The sequence below is a fragment of the Lynx rufus genome, unplaced genomic scaffold (genome assembly GCF_022079265.1).
Source record: "Lynx rufus isolate CCGP_SWC_20201006 ecotype Redwood Valley unplaced genomic scaffold, mLynRuf1.p SCAF_11, whole genome shotgun sequence".
Classification (NCBI taxonomy): Eukaryota; Metazoa; Chordata; class Mammalia; order Carnivora; family Felidae; genus Lynx; species Lynx rufus.
Window position 1 is genome coordinate 28,997,451 of NW_025814825.1, and position 27,628 is coordinate 29,025,078.

Genomic DNA, 27,628 nt, shown 5'->3' on the forward strand with positions numbered 1-27,628 from the left:
GAAGTGCAAGGATTAACGCGTACCGGCTCCCGGAAGGTCACCGTGTGAAGGAGGCAGTGGTAACGCGGGTCTCCCCACTGTGACTGGGGAGCAACGGCCCAGCAGAAGAACCCAGCCTCAGGTGGCGGGGAAGAGCAGACGGGCGGTTTGCTGCAACATCATGGAGAGCGGCGGGGGAAGCGGGAACAAAACTACAGGGGGGTTGGCCGGCTTTTTCGGAGCCGGTGGGGCAGGTTACTCGCACGCGGATCTGGCCGGCGTCCCGCGTGAGTATCGGGCCTAGGTTGTGAACGTTTCTCAGCGGTTCTTGCGACTCCGCCAGATGTGTAGCGTGTACTGTTCCTTTTTGGGGGCTGACGTTCACAATCTTAGTACCAGTGGTGGGGTTAGTGTGTTTGCGCTGCCTCTTTCAAGATTGAACCAGTTTTTGGAGCCACGGATCCCCGAGAAGTTCCGTTTGGGTGACCTGGACTCAGGAGATGTTGCATGTTCTTTTTATATCCAAGCACGGTGCCTCATTTTTCCTCCCGCACATTCCTTGTACGTTGATCTGTGTGCTTGGCTCTAGATTAAGAGGAGAGCCCAGCTCTGCAAGTAAATGCATTCCAAACAACGAGTCTGTAAATAACTTTTCAAACACAAAGTTCTGTGTTTCGAAACCACACAGTAGCCGTGAGGGCAAAACATTTAATAGTGCGAATAGCCAAGAAAGAAACGGGAGTCGAGCCTGCGGGAGGAGCTCAGAAGCGAGCTGCGCTTTAAAAGTCACTTACGGACTTGAAGAAAAAAAGTTAAGAATTTTAGGAAAGGAAATATGCAAGATCGAAAGTGCAGAAGCATGAATGTCCTACCTGTGCCCTTTCAATCCTGTGAATATGTGTTCCAGATGTCTGTGACTTTGTGGGTGTTCAAATGGATGAACAGAACTTGTTCTGATTCTCCAGGTACTTTATGCTCAACAACAAAAGAGCCCAGTGTCACCTCTGCCAAAACTGAATCTGGAACGCATTTTACACATACGTCTTCGGAGGTCTGAGTTTTGGAGCACAGAGGGCATTACCTTAATGTGACCAAGCATTGTTACGTTAATTTGATTAAGATTTGAAGGTAAATTGAGAAATGGAGGGATGAACACCATTCACTGAGCACCTGGGATCAACCAACCAACTTTTCTGGATAGAGGACTACCAACAGTTAGATGACTGCTGCGTTCAGTGAACTGAGCCAAGTAACACAAATAAACACATTTCAGTTATATGTATAAGTGTACATAAAGCCATCAAAACCGGGTCATGAGATGGTGATGGGAGCAGGATGCTGTTTGAGAGTGGGTCAGAGAATGCAACTAGAGGGTGTTGACATTTGAGCTGTGACCTGAATATAGTATAGATCGGAGGTGAGGCAGGTGTACAAGGGAAAATAGTCCAAATGCCCTGAGAAAAAACAAAGTTGGCATGTTTAAGGAACAAATGATGGGCCATTGTGTCTATAGAGTTGCAAGGGAGTTGGAGTAGTAGGAGATAATGAGGTGAGGAGGGCAAGGAATGACCACTAATGCAGTGTTGTGTAAACCATGGTAGGAAGTTTGGATTTGATTACAAGTGTGAATGGAAGCCATTAAGGCTGATTTCCTTTTCTTAAAAAAATCACTTTAGTTGCTATATAGGAAGTAAATTGAAGGGATTAGAGCAAGTGAGGAGCCCATTTAAGTAGGAGATTGTTACAGTAGTCTAGGTGAGCTTTAATGGTTGGACTAAGATGGTAGCAATAAGGATGGTGGTAACGAAGTTCAAGATATTGAATATAGAATTCATATTGATGAGAAGACGAGTATTTCATAGATTGTGAGCAGTCAACTGAGGTGCACAGGATTCAAGGATTAAATTTAAAATATGAGAAAGCTGATTGACATTTTTCTGTCATCAAAGTTAGTGGGATTCAAGTGTGGCTGTCTGTAAGTTTCCATTTTCTTTTGTTATGACCCCCATGCCTATGGTGATAACCCGAGAACCCTCTACACTGCCACAGCAAATCTACTGTGTCCGCAGCTGTCAATACTGCTGAAGGAACTGCCTTAAGATCTGAAGGAACTGCCTTAAAATATTTATATACAACACATAACCCAAGCACTGTTTTTCTCATGGAATTGATTGGTCTCTTGTCAGTCTTATTTTGCAATTTGTATAGATGTCAAGCATCCTTGTAGCAAAGTAGAGAGAAATTAGCTTTATAATTGACCTTGGCTATGCTTCCTGCTACTTTGATTATTTAATCCACATTATTGCCAATATCTTCTGGGTATGACAGCCTGAACTCATACCATTTTCCTAGTGTAAGGCATGGTTTGGTATTCAGGACCTCAGGAGGAAGCAGCCTCAAAACTGCCAGACAGGATGAGCATAGAAAAGGAGAAATTTTCATATTCAAGTGAGCCTATAAATCAAAATTGGAAAACAAAACAGTGTAATTAACACTAAATGAAATAACTTTTTAGAATTTCATTGCAATATGCTTTGTTTTCTCTCTAGTGACTGGTATGAACCCTCTGTCTCCTTATTTAAATGTGGATCCACGTTATCTCGTGCAGGTAAGATTAAGACTAGTCCTTTTATGAATTTACTAGTTTGGTGTGTTATCTTACTGTTTAAAAAAAAAGTTTCTTACGCTAACTAGATCTACGATACATACTTCTGGAGGCACCAACTCTGGTCTCCATCCACCTTTTTTCTTTGTTCTGAAACTCTGGGGATTTGGCTTGCATCTCCCTGATACTATCCCTTTAAAGGGTTTTTGAGGTTCAAGGTGTGTTTTTTCTCCCTATTTAAACATTTGTAAAGTATACTAACATAAAATTTACCATCTGACCCATTTTTAAGTATACTGTTCAATGTTACCAAATGCATTTATAAGATTAGGCAACAATTACCACCTACCATATACATAACCCGTTTCATCATGTAAAACAAACTATGCCTGTTAAAAAAATAACTTCATTCCACCCTCCCTCCCACCCATCCCATGGAAACTACCCATCTGCTTTCTGTTTTTGATACTCTAAGTACCCCAAATAAGTGGAATCGTACTGTATTTGTCTTTTGTGATTGGATGATTTCATTTAACATAATGTTCTCAAGTTTCATCTATATTATACCTTATGTCAGAATTTCTCCTTTTTTAGGCTGGATAATATTTAATTGAATAATATTCCATTTTGCTTATCCATTCATCTGTTCCTGGACACTTGGATGGCTCCTGTATTTTAGCTACTGTTGATGTGAACATTACACTAATGTGTACAAATGTCTTTTCCCAACTCTCCTTTTAATTCTTTTAGTTACATATCCAGATGTAAAATCGCTGGATCTTAGGGAAATTTTATTATTTTCTGAGGAATTGCAGCTATACCATTTTACATTTCACTGGATCTCATAAATTTTGACATGTCGTTTTCTTTTTTATTCATCTCTTAAGTAAAGGGTGTGTTATTTAATTTCCATGAATTTGTAAATTTTTCAGTTTTCTTTCTGTTACTGATTTCTAACTCCTACTGTTGTGGCCAGAGAGGATACTCTCTATGATATCTTTTAAAATCTTTTGAAACTTAATTTGTGTCCTTACATGATCTATCTTGGAAGATGTCCCACATGCACTTGAGACATATATCTGTGCTATTATTGTTCGGCAGAGTGTTTTGTATATGTCTGTTAGATCTGTTTGCTGTTTGATTTATTGTGTTAAGTCCTTATTTTCTTACTACCTTCTGTCTGGTTATAATGTTTGCTATCCATTATTGAAACTAGATTATTGAAGTTTCCAGTTCTTAGTGTAGAAATTTCTATTTCTACCTTTAATTCCATCATTTTTTTTTTAATTTTTTTTTTCAACGTTTCTATTTATTTTTGGGACAGAGAGAGACAGAGCATGAACGGGGGAGGGGCAGAGAGAGAGGGAGACACAGAATCGGAAACAGGCTCCAGGCTCTGAGCCATCAGCCCAGAGCCCGACGCGGGGCTCGAACTCCCGGACCGCGAGATCGTGACCTGGCTGAAGTCGGACGCTTAACCGACTGCGCCACCCAGGCGCCCCTTAATTCCATCATTTTATATTTAATGTATTTTAATGGTCTCTTACTAGATAGGTTTATAATTTAATCTTTTTACTGCATTGAAACTTCTTAATATTTTTATGACCTTTTATTATTATGTAAAATCTATATTTTCTGATACTCCTATGTTCACCCTGTTCTCTTTTGGTTATTATTTGCCTGGAATAATCTTTTTCTGTCATTTCACTTTGAACCTCTTTGTTTTTGGGACTAAAGTAAACCTCAGTGTAGTTGGATCATGGTATTTTTATCCATTGTGCTGATCTTATGACCTTTGTTTACAGAGTTTGATCCATTTATATTTAAAGCAATTACTGGAGCCACCTGGGTGACTCAGTCTGTTGAGCATCCAACTCTTGATATCAGCTCAGGTCATGATCTCAGGGTAATTGGATCAAGCCCCATGTCGGCCTCCTCGCTGAACGCAGAGCCTGCTTGGTATTCTCTCTCTCTCTCTCTCTCTCTCTCTCTCTCCCTCCCCCCCCTCACATGCAACGCTCTTTCTCAAAATAAATAAATAAAAACTTCTAAAAGATAAATTAGGCATTGATTTCTTAGACATGACACCAAAAGAATAAGTTACTAAAAACAACTGATAAATTGGTTTTAATAAAAATTTAAAACTTTTCTACTCCAGACTACACACTTAAGAATAAGGAAAAGACAGTTCACAAACTGAAAGAACATAACTGTAAATCGTTTAATATTTGATAAGGACTTAAATCAAGAATATGTAATTTTTTAGAAAACTCTTAAAACTCATTTATAAGAAGTTTAAAAGTGGGTAAAAGATCTGAACAGACATTTCTCCAAGAAGATACACAAATGTTCAATAATCACATGAAGCATCTTCCATATCACTTACTAGAGAAATGCAAATCACAAAAACAAAGTGAGATACCACTTCACACCTGCTATAGCTATAGTTAGAAACACAGGCAATAACTGATGTTAGTAAGGATGTGGAGAAATTGGACCTTCATGCACTACTGGTGGAAGTGTAAATTGAACTAGCTGCTTTGGAAATAGTCTCACAGTTTCTCAAAATATTAAAAGTAGGGTTACTGTATGACCCAGTAATTCCACTCATAGATATATACCCAAGAGAACTGAAAACATATGTCCACACAACAAATTATACATGAATGCTCATATCAGCTTTATTCTAAATAGTCAAGAAGTAGACACAATCCAAATATCCAAGTTAAGAATGGATAAACAAAATGTGGCATCTCCATGCAAGGAGATATTTTGTAGCAATAAAAAAAGAATGCAGTAATGATGCTTGCTACAACATGGGTGAACCTTGTAAACTTACTAAATAAAAGAAGCCAGTCATAAAAGACCACGTATTGTATGATTCTATTTATATGAAATGTCCACTACTGATAAATATAAAGAGACAGAAAGCAAATTGAGTAGTGGCTGCCCAGGGTAGGGGATAGATGGAGAATGACTGCTAACAGGTATGGGGTTCTTTTTGGGGTAATGAAAATGCTCTGAAACTGATTATAGTCTTTGTTGTACAATTGTGAATATACTAAAAACTCAAAACCACTGAATTATACACTTTAAATAGGTGAATTATATGGTATATGAATTATATATCCATAAATTGTGTGGGTTTTAAGAGTAATGGTTAGGACTTTTTGTTTCGAGATGAAACACTAAATATTTGACCTTTGAATTTCTTGTTGAGTGTGTTTGTTTATTTTTGAGAGACAGAATGCGAACAGGGGAGGGGCAGAGAGAGAGGGAGACACAGAATCTGAAGCAGACTCCAGGCTCTGAACTGACAGCACAGAGCCCAACATGGGGCTTGAACTCACCGCAAGATCATGACCTGAGCGGAAGTCAGAAGCTTAGCTGAGCCACTCAGGCATCTCTTGTTGAGTGTGTTTTGAACAGAAGCAAGTTGATTAGGGCTTGTTTAAAATTTGTTTGTTTTTGCTGGAAGTGTTTGTCAAATATTATCTACACTGTAGGTTTATTGCTTTTATTTCAAAAGTACCTCTCTGTCAGCATTTTACTCAAAATTTCAAAACTAATCAAATGTAGTTTGCTTAAATGTTGGATTTAAGCTTAAAGGTTATACTGTAGCTCCATTTAAAAATACAGTAACATTGGGACCCTGCATTGCTAGGCAGGGCCAAAAAGGTTAAACATCAAAGAAAATTCTGTATTTTAAAGAAATTGTGATTCTTGCTTAATCACTCACATTTGTAGTGACATCTCCCATTCAAATGTTAGAGGGACTTCAGAATTGAAAAAGTTTTCTCGTTTCATTGTCTGTTTTTATAAAAACCATGGAAAGCCTAAATTTAAAAACTGTACCTTAAGTAAGTTGCATTTTGTGGAACGTTTTTCCATACTTTTGAAAGACAGACATGTTAAGTACTACTTGTGAACTCACCATATACTGATTTTTGGCAACAGCTCTTATTTGAGGCACCATTTGTGGTTTCTCTTACTATTGATTTGTGTTGTCACCACTTTTGCATCCTCGCCAATACGTTAAATATTATATTAAGTAAATAGTCTTCCTCTTTGTTAGGCCAGATGAACATCCAGTATAAACAAGGAGAATTTGGGGCGCCTGGGTGGCTCAGTCGGTTAAGCGGCCGACTTCAGCTCAGGTCATGATCTCGCGGTCCGTGAGGGCTGTGAGTTCGAGCCCCACCTCGGGCTCTGTGCTGACAGCTCAGAGCCTGGAGCCTGTTTCAGATTCTGTGTCTCCCTCTCTCTGACCCTCCCCTGTTCATGCTCTGTCTCTCTCTGTCTCAAAAATAAATAAATGTTAAAAAAAAAAAAAAAGAATTTGGGGATGCCTGCGTGGCTCAGTTAAGCGTCCAACTTTGGCTCAGATCATGGTCTCACAGTTCATGGGTTCGCGCCCTGTGTCTGGCTCTGTGCTAACAGCTCAGAGCCTGGAGCCTGCTTTGGATTCAGTGTCTCCCTCTCTTTCCCTCTCCCCTGTTTGCGCTCGCTCGCTGTCTCTCTCTCTCTCTCAAAAATAAATAGTAAATGATATTTTTTCAAAAAACAAGAATTTGAATATTTCTAACATGCAGTTGAAATATAAATACTTCACATAATCTCAGCCACCTGACTATTTTATCAGGTACACTGGTGCCCATCCTTGGATTTGTTTCTTTTCTGTGGTAGTAAACAATGGTATCGGTGATCTTTTAGTGGTGCTAGTGTCCTACCCTGTCAGCAGCACAAGTTGAACTTGAACTTTTCAGTGTATCTTCCCTACATACATTGTATAAAGATACTTTGAGATCAGCCTTGGTAAGTGGTTATTTTTTGCAGTTTAAATTTGGCTTGCAGAAGTCTTTTTTCTATAACATCATAAACTGTTAATCCTATTTTTATAGAAACCAAAAGCCTTAATTTTATGGAGATTAATATAATTTGGCCAGTGACCCCTCCCTCAAAATATCTTTGGAAATTTTTGTTATATGACACAGTTGAGATTAATAAGCCCCGGTGACAATTAAGCATCAGATTGTTTCCAGGTGGGTCTGGGTGTGAATTGATGTATATTTGCCTTCATCCTCATAGTACTTTTATCCCAGTTGACCCTAGCAAAGAGTGAATTGGAGATGACATGCACTTGTGCTTATTAATGTCCATCCTGACCGTTTTCTTAGTTTCCTGTTTGTAATACATGATCCATTTCTGGATTGAAGAAATATGTATCTCATTAAATCACATGGCATTTCTAAAAACCTCAAGCCAGAAGCACAACTTATTTTTATTTTTATTTTTTAAGTTTAATTACTTAGAGAGAGAGAGAGAGAGCCTGAGCCGGGGAGGGTCAGAGAGAGAAGGAGAGAGAGAGAATCCCAAGTAGGCTCTGCACTGACAACGAAGAGCCCGACATGGGGCTCAAACTAATGAACCATGAGATCATGATCTGAGCCAAAACCAAGAGTCAGGCGCTTAACCGACAGAGCCACCCAGGCACCCCTCCAGAAACACAATTTAAAACTAAGTCATTAATAAGGTCAAGAAGCACCCAAAATTCACAAAACTGTGTAATAACCTAGGATCTCTTCAGAGTTTGTTTGTTGTTGCCCACCAGACCATTTGTGTGATGAGAGTAGCTGTGCTTGCTTATTTGTGCATTTTTTGCTGAGAATGTATGCACAAGCCAGAAATAAAAAGCCAGTGCAGAGCTGTAGCTCACTGAAGTTCCATATTTGGTAAAGGGATGTTTCCTTGTTAGCAAGTTGCCAGCAGTGTTTTAACCATTTTTGTATAGAAAGTTTGGCAATTATGTATTGAATGTGTTTTTATAAGAGTATATTATAGAATCATGGGGCGCCTGGGTGGCTCAGTTGGTTAAGCATCTGACTTCATTTCAGGTCATATTCTCACAGCTCGGGAGTTCAAGCTCCACGTCAGGCTCTGCTGACAGCTGAAAGCCTGGAGCCTGCTTCAGATTCTGTGTCTCCCTCTCTGCCCCTTCCCCACTTGAATTCCGTGTCTCTCTCTCTCTCTCTCTCTCTCTCTCTCTCTCTCCCTCCCTCTCCCTCCCTCCCTCCCTCCCTCTCCCTCTCTCTCTCCCTCCCTCCCTCCTTCTCTCAAAATAAACCTTAAAAAAAATTTTAAGAGTATATTATAGAATCGATCATATACTCTTACAGTAGCATTTTCAACTTAGGATTTTTGGGTGACTCAGCATTTGTATCAAGTTTGTGTATGCATTTACTGGAAAGAGAGATGATGGCTTTCAAAGATTATCAAAAGAATATATGCTCCCCCAAAGAGTTAAAAATTATTTATTAAGGGGCACCTGGGTGTCTCCATCAGTTAAGTGTCCCACTGTTGGTTTCAGCTCAGGTCATGATCTCACAGTTTGTGGGATTGAGCCCTGCTTCACGCTCTATGCTGACAGTGCAGAGCCCGCTTGGAATTCTCTCTCTCCCACTCATACTCATTCTCTACCCCCCCCCCCACTCCGCTTGTACACGTGCATCTCTCTTTCTTTCAAAATATGTAAAAAAGAAAACTTAAAAACAAAGGAGAATTAAGGGTGCCCGGGTGTCTCAGTTGGTTAAACATGACATCAGCTCAGTTCATGATCTCATGGTTCGTGGGTTTGAGCCCCACATCGGGTTCTCTGCCCCTCCCTTGCTTTATTATTTCAAAAATAAACAAACATTTAATGTATAAATATAATTTTTTTTTCAACGTTTATTTATTTTTGGGACAGAGAGAGACAGAGCATGAACGGGCGAGGGGCAGAGAGAGAGGGAGACACAGAATCGGAAACAGGCTCCAGGCTCTGAGCCATCAGCCCAGAGCCCGACGCGGGGCTCGAACTCCCGGACCGCGAGATCGTGACCTGGCTGAAGTCGGACGCTTAACCGACTGCGCCACCCAGGCGCCCCTTAATGTATAAATATAAATAAAATTTTAAAAAAGAATTATTTATTAGGAAGGTAATTTTGCCCTTGCATAACTGATCCAAACTTTTGTGCTTTTATAGTTTCTGCCCTTTCTCTTATTTCATTTGGTTTTACACATGGTAAATTGTGCTTGATAATAAATAGTAGCTACAGAATGAGAGTTGCTCTCTTTTTCCACACTGGTTTATTTCAATCCAGTAACCTGTGACTTGTCATACCTTTCAGTTTCCCTTTCTCTAGAGCTGTGCTTCCTAAACTCTCTAGCACTGTTACTTCATATTCATCATTAAGTAAGGTAAATTAAATTGATTACAATCTGTCAGACTTACATTGAGAAACTAAGTTCCTAAGAACTTAGAAACTTAGTTCCTAAGAACTAAGCCTCCTAAGAACTAATGAGTATAATTGTATATGTTGTATATTTCATTCCACTTTGATATAGGGGTTGCTATTGCACAAAGTTTTATTTTGGTTTGACTAAGTATAGTTGGGTTTTAGTTAATTTAAGGGTTTACTTTTTGTGAAAAACTACTTTGACAAATGAGGAAACATTTTGCAAGTACTGGGTCTTGAGGGGAGCTCAACTCAGTTTTCATTATTACCTTTTTAGGATACAGATGAGTTTATTTTACCGACTGGAGCTAATAAAACCCGGGGTAGATTTGAACTGGCATTCTTTACCATTGGAGGATGTTGCATGACAGGTGGGTATGATAATTTTTTTTTTTTCAGTGTCCTCAATCCACATAGTCAAAAATGCTTAAAATCCGGGGCGACTGGGTGGCTGAGTCAGTTGAGCATCTGACTCTTGATTTGGGCTCAGGTCATGATCCCAGGATCATGAGATTGAGCCCTGCATTGGACTCTGTGCTGAGCCTGGAATCTGCTTAAGATTCTGTCTCTCCCTCTGCCCCTCTCCCCTAATCGCACACTTGCTGTCTCTCTCATCTTTTTAAAAGTGCTTAAAGGGGCGCCTGGGTGGCGCAGTCGGTTAAGCGTCCGACTTCAGCCAGGTCACGATCTCGCGGTCCGTGAGTTCGAGCCCCGCGTCGGGCTCTGGGCTGATGGCTCAGAGCCTGGAGCCTGTTTCCGATTCTGTGTCTCCCTCTCTCTCTGCCCCTCCCCCGTTCATGCTCTGTCTCTCTCTGTCCCAAAAATAAATAAACGTTGAAAAAAAAAAATTAAAAAAAAAAAAAAAAGTGCTTAAAATCCAAAGCAGTTCAAATATTGGTTTCAGGGTTTTAAAGAATCATTATTTAGGGCCACCTGGCTGGTTCAGTCAGTAGAGCATGTGACTCTGGATCTTGAGGTTGTAAGTTCGAGCCCCACATTGGGTGTAGAGATTACTTAAAAATAAGATCTTTAAAAATAATAACAATAAATAATCATTATTTTTGTTTATCTTTGCCTATTAAAAAGTAAAAAAGAATCAGAAGTGCAGTTGTTTTTTAATACAAAGCTGCATTATTTGGATGAATTGTTACTGTGATTTACTAGGGGCTGCATTTGGAGCAATGAACGGTCTACGGCTAGGATTGAAGGAAACCCAGAATATGCCCTGGTCCAAACCAAGAAACGTACAGTAAGTCTTATGTAATCATCTAATGTAGTGATATTTGAATATTAAACTACTTTGTTGGCTTCATGAACACAGCCTTGAGATGACACATGTTGATTATTGACATATGTTTTGATCAATTTTTTTATTTTCTTACTGAAAATAAAAGAAACTAAGGAATCAAGTTACTGAGACTAAGGTTTTTAAAGGAGTGACTTTTGAGTCAGTGTCCCTCAATTAGCTGGTGCTACCCTATCCTAACTTCTACACCTTTTTCATTCTGCCGTTCTATATAACATGCTTTTCAGGTTGTTGAATTGCTAGTACATTATTTGGATAGTTCGAGGGCCTGCAGAACCATAGGACATGATAGTAAATAAGCACGTAAGAGTGATTGCTGGATCTGCTCTCATTCCAGTTGAACTTTTTATTGATTTTACTCTCAATTTCTGAAATGGAGGGCTAACGCAAAGTTATCATGAAATTCTTAAAACTTAGTGGTAGTTTCTGAATCTTCTCAGGAAATTGAAGTTTGTGGAAAATGGAAAGTAGTACATCTTCACCCTGCCTAAAAAATAAACATGACCAGTCCATGTAGATAATCCCTAAATAATATATGAGTGGAGTCACACAGTATGTATTCGATGGCTCATGGTCTTGGTTCAGGACACATTAAGCTTTATCTTCTTTATATGTTGTTTAGCCAGCAGATGGCAGCAGGTGTGCTAGAATTAGACCTTGGGAATCCTGAAGGCTTGTCAAGTTTTTCATATTCCTGTTACTGTGGATCTTGCTTTACTAGGCCAGATCCTTGTATATTTTTACATTTATATTAATATTTGTCCCTTACTCCAATATTTTTTTTTTTTACTTTTTTGTGTTATGGAGAATTTTGAAAATGTACAGAAATAAACAGTAGTACAGTGAAGACCCATGAACCATAACCTCTCCTCAACAGTCAACCAACCAGGATTGGGACCAGTTATGCACCATCTCATTCTCCCCTCACATATTACTTTGAAGCAAATCCCTAACATACCATGAAATACCAATTTGAAGATGCGGCACCTGGGTGGCTTAGTCGGTTAGGTGTCCGACTTTGGCTCTGGTCATGATCTCACAGTTTGCGGGTTCGAGCCCTGCATCAGGCTCTGTGCTGACCGCTTGCTCAGAGCCTGGAGCCTGCTTCAGATTCTATGTCTCCCCCTCTCTCTGCCCCTCCCATGCTCGTGTCTGTCTCTGTCTCTGCCTCTCAATAATGAACAAATGTTAAAAAAAGTTTTTTAAATACCAATTTGAAGGTGAAGTTCTCCTAGAAAAGATAACCTTTGTCTCTTAAAACAGTGACAGTATTGTTTGGGCAGGGGGTGCAGGGAGAGAGTCACATTTGCAATTTTTAGATCAGATTTTTTAAATCTTCTGTATTACTTTTTATATAACCATTCTGATATTCCTGGGTAGGAAGCATTTAAAATAGGAGACAGCCTCAGGGTTAAACCTCCGACCTTGATTCAGGTCAGGATCTCATGGTTCCTGAGTTCAGGCCCTGCCTCAGGTTCTCTGCCCCTCCCTTGTGCACTCTTGCTCTCAAAAATAAACAAACATTTAAAATAGGAGACAGCCTGTAAAAATTGAAAGGACAGGGTTTGGGTCCAGACAGATCTATATAGCTTCAAAGTCTAGTTCCATTATATACTATTTTTTGGTCTTAGGTAAATTTTTTTCTACCTTCTGCCTTTAAGGGTTATTAAGAGGTGATTAAAGTTGGTAAGGGCCCAGTAAGTGGAGATATATTGCCCAAATTGCATACCAAAGAATTTCACCAATTTGCAGTGTTAAACAGGCTTTAGAGATAATACAAATTTTTGTTTTTGGGCATTAATTTAAATGAGTTCTCTAACTCCATTAAATGAGTTTTTTCATTCTTTGTTATTACAATTTCATAATTTCCAGCAGTAGTCAGCTGTCCGGATAGAACCATTCCTGTGATGGTGTTACACTGCTGGGAGAGGAAAGTCCTGTCTTTTTCCTCCAGTTGCCTCTGTCACTGTTCTGGTGGCGCCTGGCACTGGTGTGAGGCAGAACTGTGCTTCCTTGAGAGTGTGCTAAGCGTTCACTTGGGCCGCTTAGTTCTAGTCTGGGAGCAGACACAGCATGTGCTTTCTCCACATATTCTAATTAGATGGTTTTTTCCTTCTCTTTGAATACTTCCCTGTAATTCTGCTGTATTCTGTAACAGTCCACGCTTTGATTCTATTTAATATCTTGAGTATATTCTTCCTCCAAAAAAATTTAATTGTAAGCTAGATTATCCATTAGAATGGTCTTTTTCTTTTTTTAATGTGGATCAATTACTGTAAACTTCTCTATAAAATACATTCTAGGCTATCATTCAAAGCTTTTCTATATTTGATTTATATTTATTTTTAATAATAATAATTTTCCTTACTCATTGCCCAAAAATGTTGGAAGTGTAACCTTCATTTATATTTGTATAAAGTAAAAGCCAGCCTTACTAAATTCTAAGGAAGTATTAAGGTATCTTTTAAAATTAAGAAAACCCTGGGGACACCTGGGTGGCTCAGTTGGTTAAGCATCCAACTCTTGATTTCCTTTTCAGGTCACGATCTCATGGTTCATGAGATTGAGGCCCTTCGCTCTCTCCCTCTCTGCCCCTCCTCCACTCGCACGGATGTACTTCTCTCCCTCTCTCAAAATAAATAAACATTTTTAAAAAAAATAGAATTAAGAATACCTGAGTGTTGGGTTTATACGTTGTAAATAGCTACAATTATGGTTTTTCAAAGTGCTGGAGAAATAATGATTCTAAGTACAGATTCTTTCTCTTTCTGCCCTGGTAGGATTTTGAACATGGTGACTAGGCAAGGGGCACTTTGGGCTAATACTCTAGGTTCTCTGGGTAAGTAGAGATCTCACTTAATAATAAATCATTAATGCAAAGGATATATATGTATCATGAACAATTTGACCTGCCAAAATTCTGGCCCTAGGATATTAAAAATTGTATTTGAATCTACTCTGATGAGTAATGTAGGTAATACTTAGGAAAAGACCATGAACAACATAACAATAATTCCAGATGCTAATACCATTTTTCAGTGTTTTAAGTCTTTTTAGATATTACATACTCTCCTGTCCAAGCAAGATACCAACCCATGTTTTAGGTAGATATGGACTCCACATAATTCAGGTCCAAGTCAAATGCCTTTGTATGTTAAGAAAGGTTCAAGGCCCTGTAGTAAGATACAGATTAATGCAACCCTTTTGCTATGTTTTCCTAATAGCCTATTCAGCATTCTGTTTACCTAAGTAGGTTTCCCAGACTGAATTTTCAGAGCTGTTATAGGGCCTTTGTAGATAATGAAAACATTTGCAGTTCTGAGCAAGGGGTAATTTAGTAGGATTTAGGACCAAATGCTTTCATATTATACTATGTATGAATATTTGACTCTCTTGATTATTCATAGCATATAATAAATGTACCTGTGGTACTTATGCTCTAAGAACCAAAAATTTCTTTGTAATTTGGTTGAAAGTCTGAAAATCTTTTAATTGTGGCAGATTAAGTAAGGGAAGTTTTAGGTATCTCATTGAAAAATAGAAAAAGCATCTGTTGTGAAAGAATAATAGCCTAGCTTTGTTGTGGGATTTGGAAGCAGTACATTTTCACACTGTAAGGTCAGATTGACATTTGAGATCCTAGTAAATTATTGCCTCCATATGCTACTCATGTCCTCTTTGCCCCCACCCCATACACAGTCACCCTCCTTTGTTCCTGTTTGGTTGCTTATATATCTCCAGAGTGAAAAGCCATCCTGCTCTGCCCAAGGACTTTCTTAGTTTTAGCATTGCAGGCAAGTCTCAGTCCTAGGAAAACTGGGATGGCCAGTTGCTTTGTATGTTTCTGATGTAATAGAAGTTCAGTTTCAATTAAATAAGTTGAAAGGGTAAGAAGAGCCTTTATAGAAATATAAGAATATCACAACAGAAGGGTTGTAAGGCTGAGTTTGGTGTAACATTGAAGGATCAAATAAAGCATAGTTTCGAGAAAGGTAAGGAAAAGGATTAGTAGGAATCTTTACAGGTACAAGAGATAGATAGTTTTGGGGAGCATCTTGTTAAAACTAAATAAAGCTAGTGTTACAGTTTTTGCCTGTGCCAGAACCAAACCTCAATTTTTTTTTTAAGTTAACATTTCTCTTAGAATAGAAATGCATGTGTTTTTGTTTCTAAATTCAAAGTATAGCTATTAAGAATAAAATATAAGTGAAAATTTTAAATATTTTTCCTGAGATTCCAAGAAAAATGGAACTTTTTGTAATTAACTACTATTGGTGTTTCTTCTGAAGCTCTTCAAAAATTTTCTTTGTATATCCTGAGTTGTACACACATGTGCCCGCTTTACAGGCTAATGAATATAGTTTTTCCTACTTTTTGTTCGGAGTATGTATTATTCCATTATATGGAAAGTCCCTTTCTGGGTCTATCCGCTTTGATGGGCATTTTATTTACAAGCTTTTGCTGTTACAAATACTGTTCTAGTGATCATTCTTTTATATCTTTGAATGCTTATAGAATGTCTGTAAGATAGATTTATTTAAATATAATTGCTTTACTGACTTCCAATAACTTTTTTTATTAGTAATCAGTCCATTTCCCCTGTAGCTTTGCTCTATAGTGCATTTGGTGTCATCATTGAGAAAACACGAGGTGCAGAAGATGACCTTAACACAGTAGCAGCTGGAACCATGACAGGCATGTTGTATAAATGTACAGGTAGGTACTGTTGAATGAAGAGCTATCTCTGAATACACTTTGAAGTATGCTTTGAAAATGAAGTGTCCACAGATTTCAGAGTACACTTAACACATTTTTTGCAGTGTAATGGAGTGTTCTCTAAAACCTCATGGGTGTTTGGGGTTTTGTTTTTGTTTATTTTGATAAAGTACACGAAACATAAAATTGGCCATCTGAACCATCTTTAAGTGTAAGTTTAGTAATGTTAAGTATATTTATGTTGTTGTGGAGCATTACCTTCATCTAACTCCAGAACTTTTCTTCATCTTGCAAAACTGAAACTCTATCCAACATCATTTTCCCCATCCTTTAGCCCTTGGCAACTACTATTCTGCTTTCTAACTATGAATTTCAACTCTGAGTATTTTACGTATTTCATGTAAGGAATAATAATACTGCATTTGTCTTCTTGTGACTGGCTTATTTCTTTTGGCATAATATCATCAAGGTTCATCCATGTTATAACATGTTTCAGAATTTCCTTCTTTTTCAAAGATGAATAATACTCTGTTTTACATATACACCACATTTTCTTTATCCATTCATCAGTCAGTGGATACTTGGATTGCCTCCATCTTTGACTACTATGAATAATGCTCCTATGAACATAGGTGAACCATTCGATTTTGAAAAAACAGAACCCTAAGAGTTGAATCAAAATGACCTGAGTGAAGATCAAATATCAAATCCTTCTCTAGGATGGAAAAGAAATTAGCATTCACTGTGTTATACCCCCAGTTATAAGCACTTAATATAACTTATTAAGAAGTGCCCCGGTGACTCGGTTGAGCCTCCAGCTTTGGTTTAGGTCATGATCTCACGGTCAGTGAGTTTGAGCCTCACATCAGACTCACTGCTGTCAGCACAGAGCCTGCTTCAGATCCTTGCCGCCCCCAACGCTCCCGCCGCCCCCCCCCCCCCCACTGCTCACACATGCAGTCTCTCTCAAAAAAAGTAAAAGTTGAGATATATATATAGGACTTATTTTATTTAAAACTGAACTGATAATCATCACACCCCAGTTTTATAGATAAGCACAGTATTAAGAGGACCTCTTTCAAAAGGTCCTAACTAGTGATGGGCCCAAATTTTTTTTTATCACATTTCTGCTTTAAATGGCTTAATTAAGCTACTTATACTCATGCCTCTGAAAATTACTTTTGTTTGATTTTTTAGACATTAGACACTTGATTAACTGAGCTAATTCTTTTTAGAAATTCCTCCATCAAAATTTCAGGTAGCCATTTTTGCTAGAAAGAGAAGTCTCAACAGGGTTATGAAATCCAAGATTTCCTGATATATCTGAGAGTAAGAGGTTTTTTTCTGTATTGAAAACGGATCACATTTGGGGCACCTGGGTGGCTCAGTCGGTTGGGCGACCGACTTCGGCTCAGGTCATGATCTCGCAGTCCGTGAGTTCGAGCCCCGCGTCGGGCTCTGTGCTGACAGCTCAGAGCCTGGAGCCTGTTTCAGATTCTGTGTCTCCTTCTCTCTCTGACCCTCCCCCGTTCATGCTCTCTCTGTCTCAAAAATAAACGTTAAAAAAAAAAAAAAAAGAAAATGGATCACATTTGGAATTTTATCCCTAAGAGCTCACAGTACTTCTTACTTGTGTGTATGTACTCATGTAAACAGAGCTCCCAGGTGGATTAAGACATTACATACCTTTTATGTCCATGAAGATGTTACCTTGACATAGAAAAATTGTGTTAAAAATACTGGGGCATCTGGGTGGCTCAGTCAGTTGAGTGTCCGACTCTTGATTTTGGCTCAGGTCATGATCTCACAGTTCATGGATTCAAGACCCACGTCAGGCTTCATGCTGGTAGTGCAGAGCTTGCTAGGGATTCATCCTCCCTCTCTCTCTGTCCCCCACTCATGTGCATGTGCTTGCTTGCTCTCTCTCAAAATAAATAAACTTTAAAATATTTAGATATTAGAGTAATTTAAAAAAATACTTCACATTGAAAATCTTTAGGGTCAGACAAAAGAATTTGAAACTTTAACTGCAGCACAAGGGTTCACTCAGCAAGAGTTTACTTGGCCCAAACTATGCTTACAAAAGATCAAATTAATATTTGAGAAACCGATTTCACATAAAAATATGGAATTCCAGCTTCTTTTGAATAAATGGAAGATACCAAGCTTACATTATTTGTGTTGGCAAATGGCTGGGATTGAGTGGGAGCTGCTGTTACACCAGTTGATGGGCACTGAAGTTCTACCTCAGTACCACTAGTCCCTGACTTCTTACTCAGGGTAAGCCGCTGTGGCATTTCCTCTGCTGAGGGCATCCCTGAATATAAGAATGTACTGAATTACCATCTTAAGACATATTACGCATATTTAAAAGATAGAAAAGGCTGAATTCTTGATATCAAAAGACATGGGAGCCTAGCTATCTGTGTCCGGGACTTCCTTGCAGTCATAGCATTTATAACACAGGGTGGGACACCTTCAGCTTAAATTATGAAAGAGAAAGTTCTTGGCTCAGAAGAAAAAAAGCAAAAACAAATTGATTCTAGGTCAGGTGACATATAGATTTCATTTTCCATTGCAATTGTGAAACATAGATGAAGTATCTGACCCAGAATTCCAACGTTAGCTCATAGTTTCCTGGCCGAACAATTTAAATTTAGCTCAGCACATCAGAATCAGTATACAAAAGCAGAGCAGTATCTTTCATTGATTTCTGGTTTAAAATAAACCTAAGACAGAGCACAGAATTAGGAATTTTGTGTGGTAGGAATACAAATACAACTTCAGCTTCTAGATTCAGGGATTTAGAAAAGGGGTGAGACACTCTTTTGGTCTAGAGCCAGCCCAAACTGTTAAAGACACAAGTTTACATTTAGGGAATGGCTAATTCCTGCTGACCAAAAATATTTCCAACTCTTCAACAATGGAAATTAAAAAAGAGGAAGTTTGAAATTAAAGTAGTATAACTCAACTTAGATTTGGAGCTACTTTCGTGGAAAGAAAAATCATGGGGAAAAATACATGAGAAAATGGGTAGTTGTCAGAACAAAAGGAGGCTAATTTAAAGGAATATTTCTGATGGGATGATTTTAGTTTAAATCCAATGTTTAATGAGTTTAAATATTTTTCAGAGGGTATTCAGACGGTCATTAGATTTTCTGTGGCATGTGAAAATCTGTTCAGTAATAAACAGTATTCTATCAGAACAAGAACAGCTGTAGTTTTGTTCTTGTTCATAAGCTTAGGACTAATGTTTAAAAGGCCTGGTCACTAATCTTCAGAAACAAGGCATCAGCAACCAAAAGATATGGGTCCCCCCTTTCCCCTCACAAAAAGCCCCTGACCTTTTCATTCTATGCCTTCCATAAGAAAGTCATCTTAGAAAAGCAAACTAAATAAAAGTTAAAAAGACCTACAAATCCATTTCATCATAATAAGTAAATGTAGGGCTTATTATTGTTAAAAGGTACTATTTATCAATAGGTTCCAGGCCTTCAGAATTAAACTGTATATACTAACCATACTTTTTTGATGATTTCTTTATTTCTGTTACTGGCAGCAGTATTCTTCCAGTAAATTAAGACAGATGTAACATATATTATAGGCATAGGGCTGTAATATATAAAACATTTCGACAGATCACTTAAACCAACAATCCAATTAAAAAATGGAGTAAGGAGTGACAGAACACTTCAGGGAAAAATACAAATCACCACTAAACAATAGAAGTCACTAAATCTTACAGGCAACCAGGGTAAAGCAAAATAAACCATTAAGATAATATTTTTCACCAAGTATCTTTTAAAAAGTGATGATAGGTAACTGATGTTTACCAGAGGGGAAGTGACACCTAATATTGACAGAGGTAAGCAAAGCAGTCAACATTAGTTATTAATATTTTAAATTTGTAGATCTTTGCTCAGCAATTTATCCTACAGCATACTAAGGCATACACACAAAAAAGGGGTCTGGACCACCATAACCACCACAGGAAAGCAACCAAAAAGATGAAGAATCTGGTGGGAAAAATCGTCCTAAGAGGACAGTAATATGGGGAGGCAAAAACAGCAGAGATAATTGAATGCTTGCATGGAAGAACCTGGGTTGCTAGGAAGGGACCAGTGGGGTGGAGGTGGTCCTGAGGAAAGCCCGAATGTCAGCTGCTGTGCTGTGACAGTTACACGTACTGCTTCCACTCTAACAAAGCAAAGAAAAAAAATAGGGAGGCAGGAAACGTCTGTTCTAGCGTTCCGAGTCACCTTTGGTTTCTGCCCTTCTCTTCTGTGTCCCTTCACTTCATCATTTGTGAAGTTCACTACCTAGCACCTGAGTTGCCTTTTCTCACAAGGCTGAACTTCTGCAACAGTATTTTTCATTAGCCATTTTGACTTTGGGCTTCTACCTTCAGTCTGTCTTATCCACTATTTCTGGTTTATCTTCCAGTATGGTTCTAATTCTAGTAATCACTTTTCAAAAACCTTTGATGATGACACACTGTGTTTCAGCCTGAATTTAAATTTCTCATCCTAGCCTTCCTTGCTCTAATCCTCTCCCATTTTCAGACTTTTCTCCCACACTGTTTTTGTGTATGTTATATGACCAAATATGTAAATTTGAAATCAATCCATCCATAAGGCCCAGTTCAGTTGTTAATACCTCTTTCAATAGATTTCCTTTTTTGGGGGGGAGGGGGGCAGTGATTGAACTTTATTTAGTTTTGGGTTTTTTTTTTTTAATTTGTATTTATTTTTTTAATTTGCATCCAAGTTAGTTAGCATATAGTACAACAGTGATTTCAGGAGTAGACTTTTTTAATGCCCCTTACCCATTAGGCCATCCTCCCCTCCACAACCCCTCCAATAACCCTCTGTTTCTTCTCCATATTTAAGAGTCTCTTATGTTTTTGTCCCCCTCCCTGTTTTTTATTATTTTTGCTTCCCTTCCCTTGTGTTCATCTTGTTTTGTATCTTAAAGTCCTCATATGAGTGAAGTCATATGATATTTGTCTTTCTCTAATTTCACTTAGCATAATACCCTCTAGATCCATTCATGTAGTTGCAATTGGCACGATTTCATTCTTTTTCATTGCTGAGTAATACTTCATTATATATATATATATATATATATGTATGTATATATATATATATGTATGTATGTATATATATACACCACATTTTCTTTATCTGTTCATCAATGAACATTTGGGCTCTCTCCATACTTTGGCTATTGTTGATAGTGCTGCTATAAACATTGGGGTGCATGTGCCTCTTCGAAACAGCATCCCTGTATCGCTTGGATAAATACCTAGTAGTGCAATTGCTGGGTCATAGGGTAGTTCTATTTTTAAGTTTTTGAGGAACCTCCATACTGTTTTCCAGAGCAGCTGCACCAGTATGCATTCCCACCAGCAGTGCAAAAGAGATCCTCTTTCTCCACATCCTCACCAACATCTGCTGTTGCCTGAGTTGTTCATGTTAGCCATTCTGACGGGTGTGAGGTGATATCTCTTTGTGGTTTTGATTTGTATTTCCCCGATGATGAATAACGTTGAGCATTTTTTCATGTGTCGGTTGGCCATCTGGATGTCTTCATTGGAGAAGTGTCTATTCATGTCTTTTGCCCATCTCTTCACTGGATTATTTGCTTTTTGGATGTTGAGTTTGATAAGTTCTTTATAGATTTTGGATACTAACCCTTTATCTTCTTTGCAAAAATCTCCCATTCCATCGGTTGCCTTATAGTTTTCCTGATTGTTTCCTTCACTGTGCAGAAAATTTTTATTTTGATGAGGTCCCAATAGTTTTTCCTTTTGTTTCCCTCGCCGCCAGAGAACATGTTGAGTAAGAAGTTGCTGCAGCTGAGGTCAAAGAGGTTTTTGCCTGCTTTCTCCTGGAGGATTTTGATGGCTTCCTGTCTTACATTTAGGTCTTTCATCCATTTTGAGTTTATTTTTGTGTCTGGTGTAAGACAGTGGTCCAGGTTCATTCTTCTGCATGTCGCTGTCCAGTTTTCCCAGCACCACTTGCTGAAGAGACTCTTTATTCCAGTGGATATTCTTTCCTGCTTTGTCAAAGATTAGTTGGCAATACGTTTGTGGGTCCATTTCTGGGTTCTGTATTCTGTTCCATTGATCTGAGTATCTGTTCTTGTGCCAGTACCATACTGTCTTGATGATTACAGCTTTGTAATACAGCTTGAAGTCCAGATTTCTTTTTTTTTTTTTTCTTTTCAATCTATCTTGGAGGCGATTCAGTATGGTGAAAAAGACAATGGGCTTTGGTGTCAAATGGGTTTGACTTGACCAGCACTAGGTCACTAAACAGCTACACCAAGAGAGTAACTTGTCTGAATTTGTCTATAATACGAGAGCAACCAGTATTCCCTTCATAGACTCGTAAATGAAATCACCTATAGAAAGTAAGTGACTTACCTCCTACCATAAGCACATTTTATACCATTCTTAGAAGGCTTAACACAGTTTTCCTGGTATGAAGTCAATAGGCAAAAAGTAAGATTGAAAAATCAAGAACTAGCAAGATAGTTATGTTTTTTAGAAACAAGATAAAGAGCAGAGAATGAAAGTAGTTGCCTTTGGAAATAGAAATTAGGGTGAGGATGGTGAGTGTGCCACATTGTTGTGTATCACTAAAATCTTTTAGCACTTTTTAAATTGTTTATATGGACTATTTTAATAAAAAGTGAAGGGGCGCCTGGGTGGCGCAGTCGGTTGGGCGTCCGACTTCAGCCAGGTCACGATCTCGCGGTCCGTGAGTTCGAGCCCCGCGTCAGGCTCTGGGCTGATGGCTCAGAGCCTGGAGCCTGTTTCCGATTCTGTGTCTCCCTCTCTCTCTGCCCCTCCCCCGTTCATGCTCTGTCTCTCTCTGTCCCCAAAATAAATAAACATTGAAAAAAAAATTAAAAAAAAAGTGAAAGTGAGCAAAGACCTTTATCAACATAATAAAAATGAGGTATTTGGGGCGCCTGGGTCGCTCAGTTGGTTAAGCATCTGACTTTGGCTCAGGTCATGATCTCATGGTTGATGAGTGCGAGTCCTATGTCCAGCTCTGTGCTGACAGGTCAGAGCCTGGAGCCTGGTTCAAATTCTGTGTCTCCCTCTCTCTCTCTGCCCCTCCCCTACTCATGCTCTGTCCTCCTTAAAAATAAATAAACACTTAAAAAAATTTTTTTGAATAATAAATAAAAATTAGGCATTAGATTACAAGGGTGGAGTGGGGAGACACTGTTCAATGGGTACAGAGTTTCAGTTTTGCAACATGGAAACAGTTCTTTGGAGATGGATGGGGTGATGATAGCACAACAATCCCAGAAAACCTAGTGCTACTGAACTATACTATTAAAATGGTAACTTTTATATATGCTTTATCTCAATTTTTAAAATAAATTCAATAAAATTTTGGAAAGTATTTAATAGCCATGACAGTGTGTAAATAAGGCAGTTCCTCTAAAGCAGGGGCCAAGAACACCTGCTGGCCAAATCCCTATCTGTTCACTGTCTTGAGGCTAAGAATATGTTTTATGTTTTTAAATATGGTTGACCTTTGAACTCCGTGAGGTTGAACTGTACAAAGTTTTCTTTGATCAGCACAGTACTATAAATGTGTTTTGTCTTGAGATTTTCTTAGTAACATTCTTTTCTCTAGCTTGCTTTATTGTAAGATTGTAATACATAATTCACATAACATATAAAATACTTACTGATCAACTGTTTACGTTCTCAGTAAGGCTTCCAGTCAACAGCAGGCATTAGTAGTTAAGTTTTGGGAGGACTCAGAAATTGTACTTGGATTTTTGACTGTGCAGGGCGGGGGGGGTCACATCCTTAACCCCACGCGTTGTTAAGAGTTGACTGTAGTTACATTTTAAGTGGTTATGTAAGTATCTACATAATAGCCTTTGGGCCCTGAAAGCCTAAAATATGTACTTTCTGGCCACCGTAAGAAAAATATTCTGATCCCTGCTCTAAAGTAATTGTCAGTTCAGTATGTTAGCTCTACACTATCCAGCTCTATACCCCACAAACAAGGTACTTAAGTATCTGGGCCTTATTTTCCTGTGTTTAAAAGAGATAGTATTTGTCCTTTCTGGAAGAGTTGTGTAAGGACCAAAAAAATAGAAGGTAAAACTGAAACACCTGGCTCACATTTGTTTTGCTTTATAGACATTGACCGTTGGCCTTCTTGCTCAAAGCAAGAATATTTGCTAATCAACTTCCTGTGCTTAGTTGGGCAAAAGTTGGTTACAGAAAGCCTAAAGGCAAGGCCCTCAAATGTTTAACACAACCAGTTGGAAAACACTGGAATTAATAGAAAGTTAAAACTAAAACATGGCTTGGTGTGTGGTAAGAGGCTATCCTTCAATCAGAATTAGCTGTGCTTAGTAAGTCAAACACTGCCTATGTTTAGCATCTACTTGGTGGAAATAACTTTTTTCTAGCCTTCAAAGAAGTGACATTTTGGGGCGCCTGGGTGGCTCAGTCGATTCAGTGTTGGACTTTGGCTCAAGTCATGATCTCATAGTTCATGAGTTTGAGCCCCGCATCAGGCTCTGTGCTGACAGCTCAGAGGCTGGAGCCTGCTTCAGATTCCGTGTCTCCCTCTCTGCCTCTCCCCAACTCGTGCTGTCTCTCAAAAATGAATAAACATTTAAAAAAAATTTTTTAAAGTGACTTGTTTGAACTAAGTTTCATTTTGGTCAGAAAGTAGAAAGCTTTCCGGGGGATCATAAGAGACACTTAATGTGCCACTGATGTCCCTAAGGTCTTAGTCTTGTAGTTCAGTTTCATTATGTTACCCCTAGTGCCTCTGCCCAGGGAGGCTCTTTATTTGATAGCTAAGAACTAATGTGAAAATCCTTCCAAAAGTAGAAATTAGGACACTCAAAGCAAAGGACCAACCATAAGGAACAGTTTACAGCTATTTCCAAACCAGTGGGCAGAGTTCAGAGCCCAGTGGATCTGTAATCAACTAAAGATCTAGGGGAGTTTTCAGTGTTTAGTCCCAGGAAAACATCTGCAAAATCATCGTGCTTTCAGTTATCTGCTCTGCATCATTTTTCTGCTAATAAACAGCAGTGAGACCACCTTTCTTTTGTGTCGACTCAGAATGGAGTACTATATAACCTGCTTGAAAGAATCCTCATTACACACAAAGTTTAGATTTAATAACAGCCATACTGATGCTGTTGCAAATATCATTTATTCTCCTGTGCTTCATAGTTTATTTTCCTCATTTTAGTCATTTGACCTAATTATAGTTTACTTTCAGCCCCTAGAACTTTTTGTTGACTTACTAGTCAAAGACATGAAGTAGATTTTTATTAAACTGGGTAGATTGTTTTTGAGTTAGCAGGTTGAGTGTATATTACATTTATAATTTTCCAGCTGCATTGAATACAGGGGCAAAATCCAACTGCCATACTTAGTCTAAACATAGCAAGAGATGATGTGGGATTCAAGGAGAGAGCTCCCACTTAATTTTTTTTTAATTGTTTCTGACCTCTCCTCCCCATCCCCCCCACCCCCCCACCCCACCCCCCCTCCACCGTATTTGACAGCTGTTTGTAGATGATGCCTGCAGCTTCTGTCTAAGAGAGATAATTAGGGCACTTCATGTTGGAAGCCTACACAGGTCAGCTATCAGACATCTTCAGACTAGAGAGGATCCTGAAGGGAGTGGCCCTTTAATCTATCAGCTGAAGCCATCTGGCAGGACATTCATTGCAGGAATGCTTGGTCTGAAGTGTTCTAACTCAGCAACATCACTGAATTTCACAGAATTTACTGGTTTGTACCCAGAGGGCCTCTAGGAAGGTAATCACAGGACCACAGCTCCGTTCCACCTTTGCCTTCCTAACACAGGACTTAAAATGAATACTCCATTGGTACAATGTGGGCTTCCTGACATTTATGGTATCAACTTGTTTGTAAAACCATAGAACATCAAGTTATTTCTTAAAAGCTTATTTCGGTGCCCCTAGTCCTCTTACTAGACTTGGGGACTGTTTTCAGGTAACTGATGAAAACGTTTTTGTTTTTGCATTTCAAGTGTAATCCATATTGCTAATCTTTTTTCACATGAAAAAAATTGTTTTGTTAAGCAAAAACAGTTCAAAGTCTAATCCTTGGGTTGTTTTTCAGTAAGTATAATGCTGCTCGGTGCCTTATTGCTCATTAATTGTAGATTGTCTGATATGTCAGTGTAGGAATGGAGGAGGGGGGTGGGGGTGTCAGTACCTAACTCAAAGCTTGATTATAGCCATCTTATCACCACTTCTTGAGTCTTCAAAGTTAACAGAGGACCTGTCCAGAGTCCAAAGATAATGTTAATACTGTTTCCAAAGAGGGTGTCACCTTGTTTATATTATAGCTGTAAATCAATTGGTGGGGCTTGTGGGTTCTAAACAATATGACTAACGGGAAATTATTGCTTTGTTTGGGACTTCAATAATATGCATGAGATCTTGTCTGAAGTGTGGGAACAAGTGAGATTGAGAAAAATCAAATTATTAATGCTCATGATCTTAGCTACAAATTGTAAAATTAAAAGAAAAAATGGTTGTGAATGAGAATACAGTGTATGTATTAAACTGGTGATTTAGGGATGTTTCTCTTGAACCTGTCTTGGTTTCTTGTATTAACTTTAGGACTTCTGTTTGAGATGAAATATTTACATATAAACAAATCGTGTGCCTCAATTTCATGATAACATTATTTAATCCTTTGCTGCTAGGACACTGTGTAATACAAGGCTGTTTTGTTTGTTTTGTTTTCCTTTCCCAGGTGGTTTTCGAGGGGCAGCACGAGGTGGGCTAGCAGGACTGACGCTTACCAGCCTCTACGCACTCTATAATAACTGGGAGCACATGAAAGGCTCCTTGCTCCAACAGTCACTCTGAAGATTTGCCAACTTGTGAATGGAGGACACTTTAGTAGCAATCCAGATCAATTTATAGGTCAGTCTGGAGTTACTCTTTCTTCCTACAATTAGTTTGAAAAATTGGAGATACCAGTTTCCTGTGGCGAAGATCATGGTTGGTTGACCGGGACTGGCACTCTTTCCAGCCCAAGCTGAAGCCAAAACCCTCTGGTGGCTGAGTAATGTGGTTCTCCCTTTCCCTCAAACTGGAAAACTACTTACTCACAGAATTCACGTCGTGATGGTTGTCGATAGTATATCACCGCATTTGTTTATTTAATGATCTGAAACTGTAATGTTCCCTTGTATTCCCAATAAAAGGTGAAAACAGAACTAAAGTCATAACTCCAGTGTAAACACAGTGGGTGTCTCCATTTAAAACATTTTTCTGGGGGGACCTGGGTGGCTCAGTCGGTTAAGCATCCAACTCTTGGTTCCAGCTCAGGTAATAACTTTATGGGATTGAGCCCCATGACAGGCTCTGTGCTGACACTGCAGAGCCTGCTTGGGATTCTCTCCCTTTCTCTCTGGAAATAAACATTTTTAATAATAAAAACATTTTTCTGGGCATAAAGTGAAAAGTGACTCTTAAAAGCATTTCTGTCTGCCCCCACTAGGCCCAACAAATTTTCATGGTTGTGTTGAAATGAAGGGCTACTTGGCACCATTAACAGCTAGGTTACAGTTATTCTGCCATACAGCTGACACTCAACCTCAAGATACTTGAGATCTAATGAGTAGAATAGTCTGTCCAACATTTCATGCTTAATTCTTTACTCATTAACTCCTCTCCTTAGGTAATTAGAAACAGATA

General features: G+C 38.7%; 1 protein-coding gene and 1 non-coding gene across 3 annotated transcripts; both read left to right on the forward strand.

Annotated features, from left to right (window-relative positions):
- Positions 1-31: 31 nt before the first annotated feature.
- LOC124506960 (mitochondrial import inner membrane translocase subunit Tim23) lies at positions 32-27,147 on the forward strand. 2 transcript variants are annotated; one of them, XM_047073103.1, is made up of 7 exons: positions 32-266; positions 2,529-2,587; positions 10,136-10,229; positions 11,023-11,107; positions 13,945-14,003; positions 15,770-15,880; positions 26,679-27,147. In XM_047073103.1, the coding sequence occupies exons 1-7, from the start codon at positions 161-163 to the stop codon at positions 26,792-26,794; spliced, it is 630 nt and encodes a 209-aa protein (XP_046929059.1). In that variant the 5' UTR covers positions 32-160; the 3' UTR covers positions 26,795-27,147. The 2 variants fall into 2 exon arrangements, with proteins under 2 accessions (XP_046929059.1, XP_046929060.1); XM_047073104.1 differs by lacking the exon at positions 32-266 and adding an exon at positions 1,089-1,107.
- On the forward strand, positions 13,032-13,235 carry LOC124507360 (small nucleolar RNA SNORA74). Its single transcript, XR_006961009.1, has one exon. It is a non-coding gene; the product is annotated as a small nucleolar RNA SNORA74 (small nucleolar RNA).
- Positions 27,148-27,628: the final 481 nt, after the last annotated feature.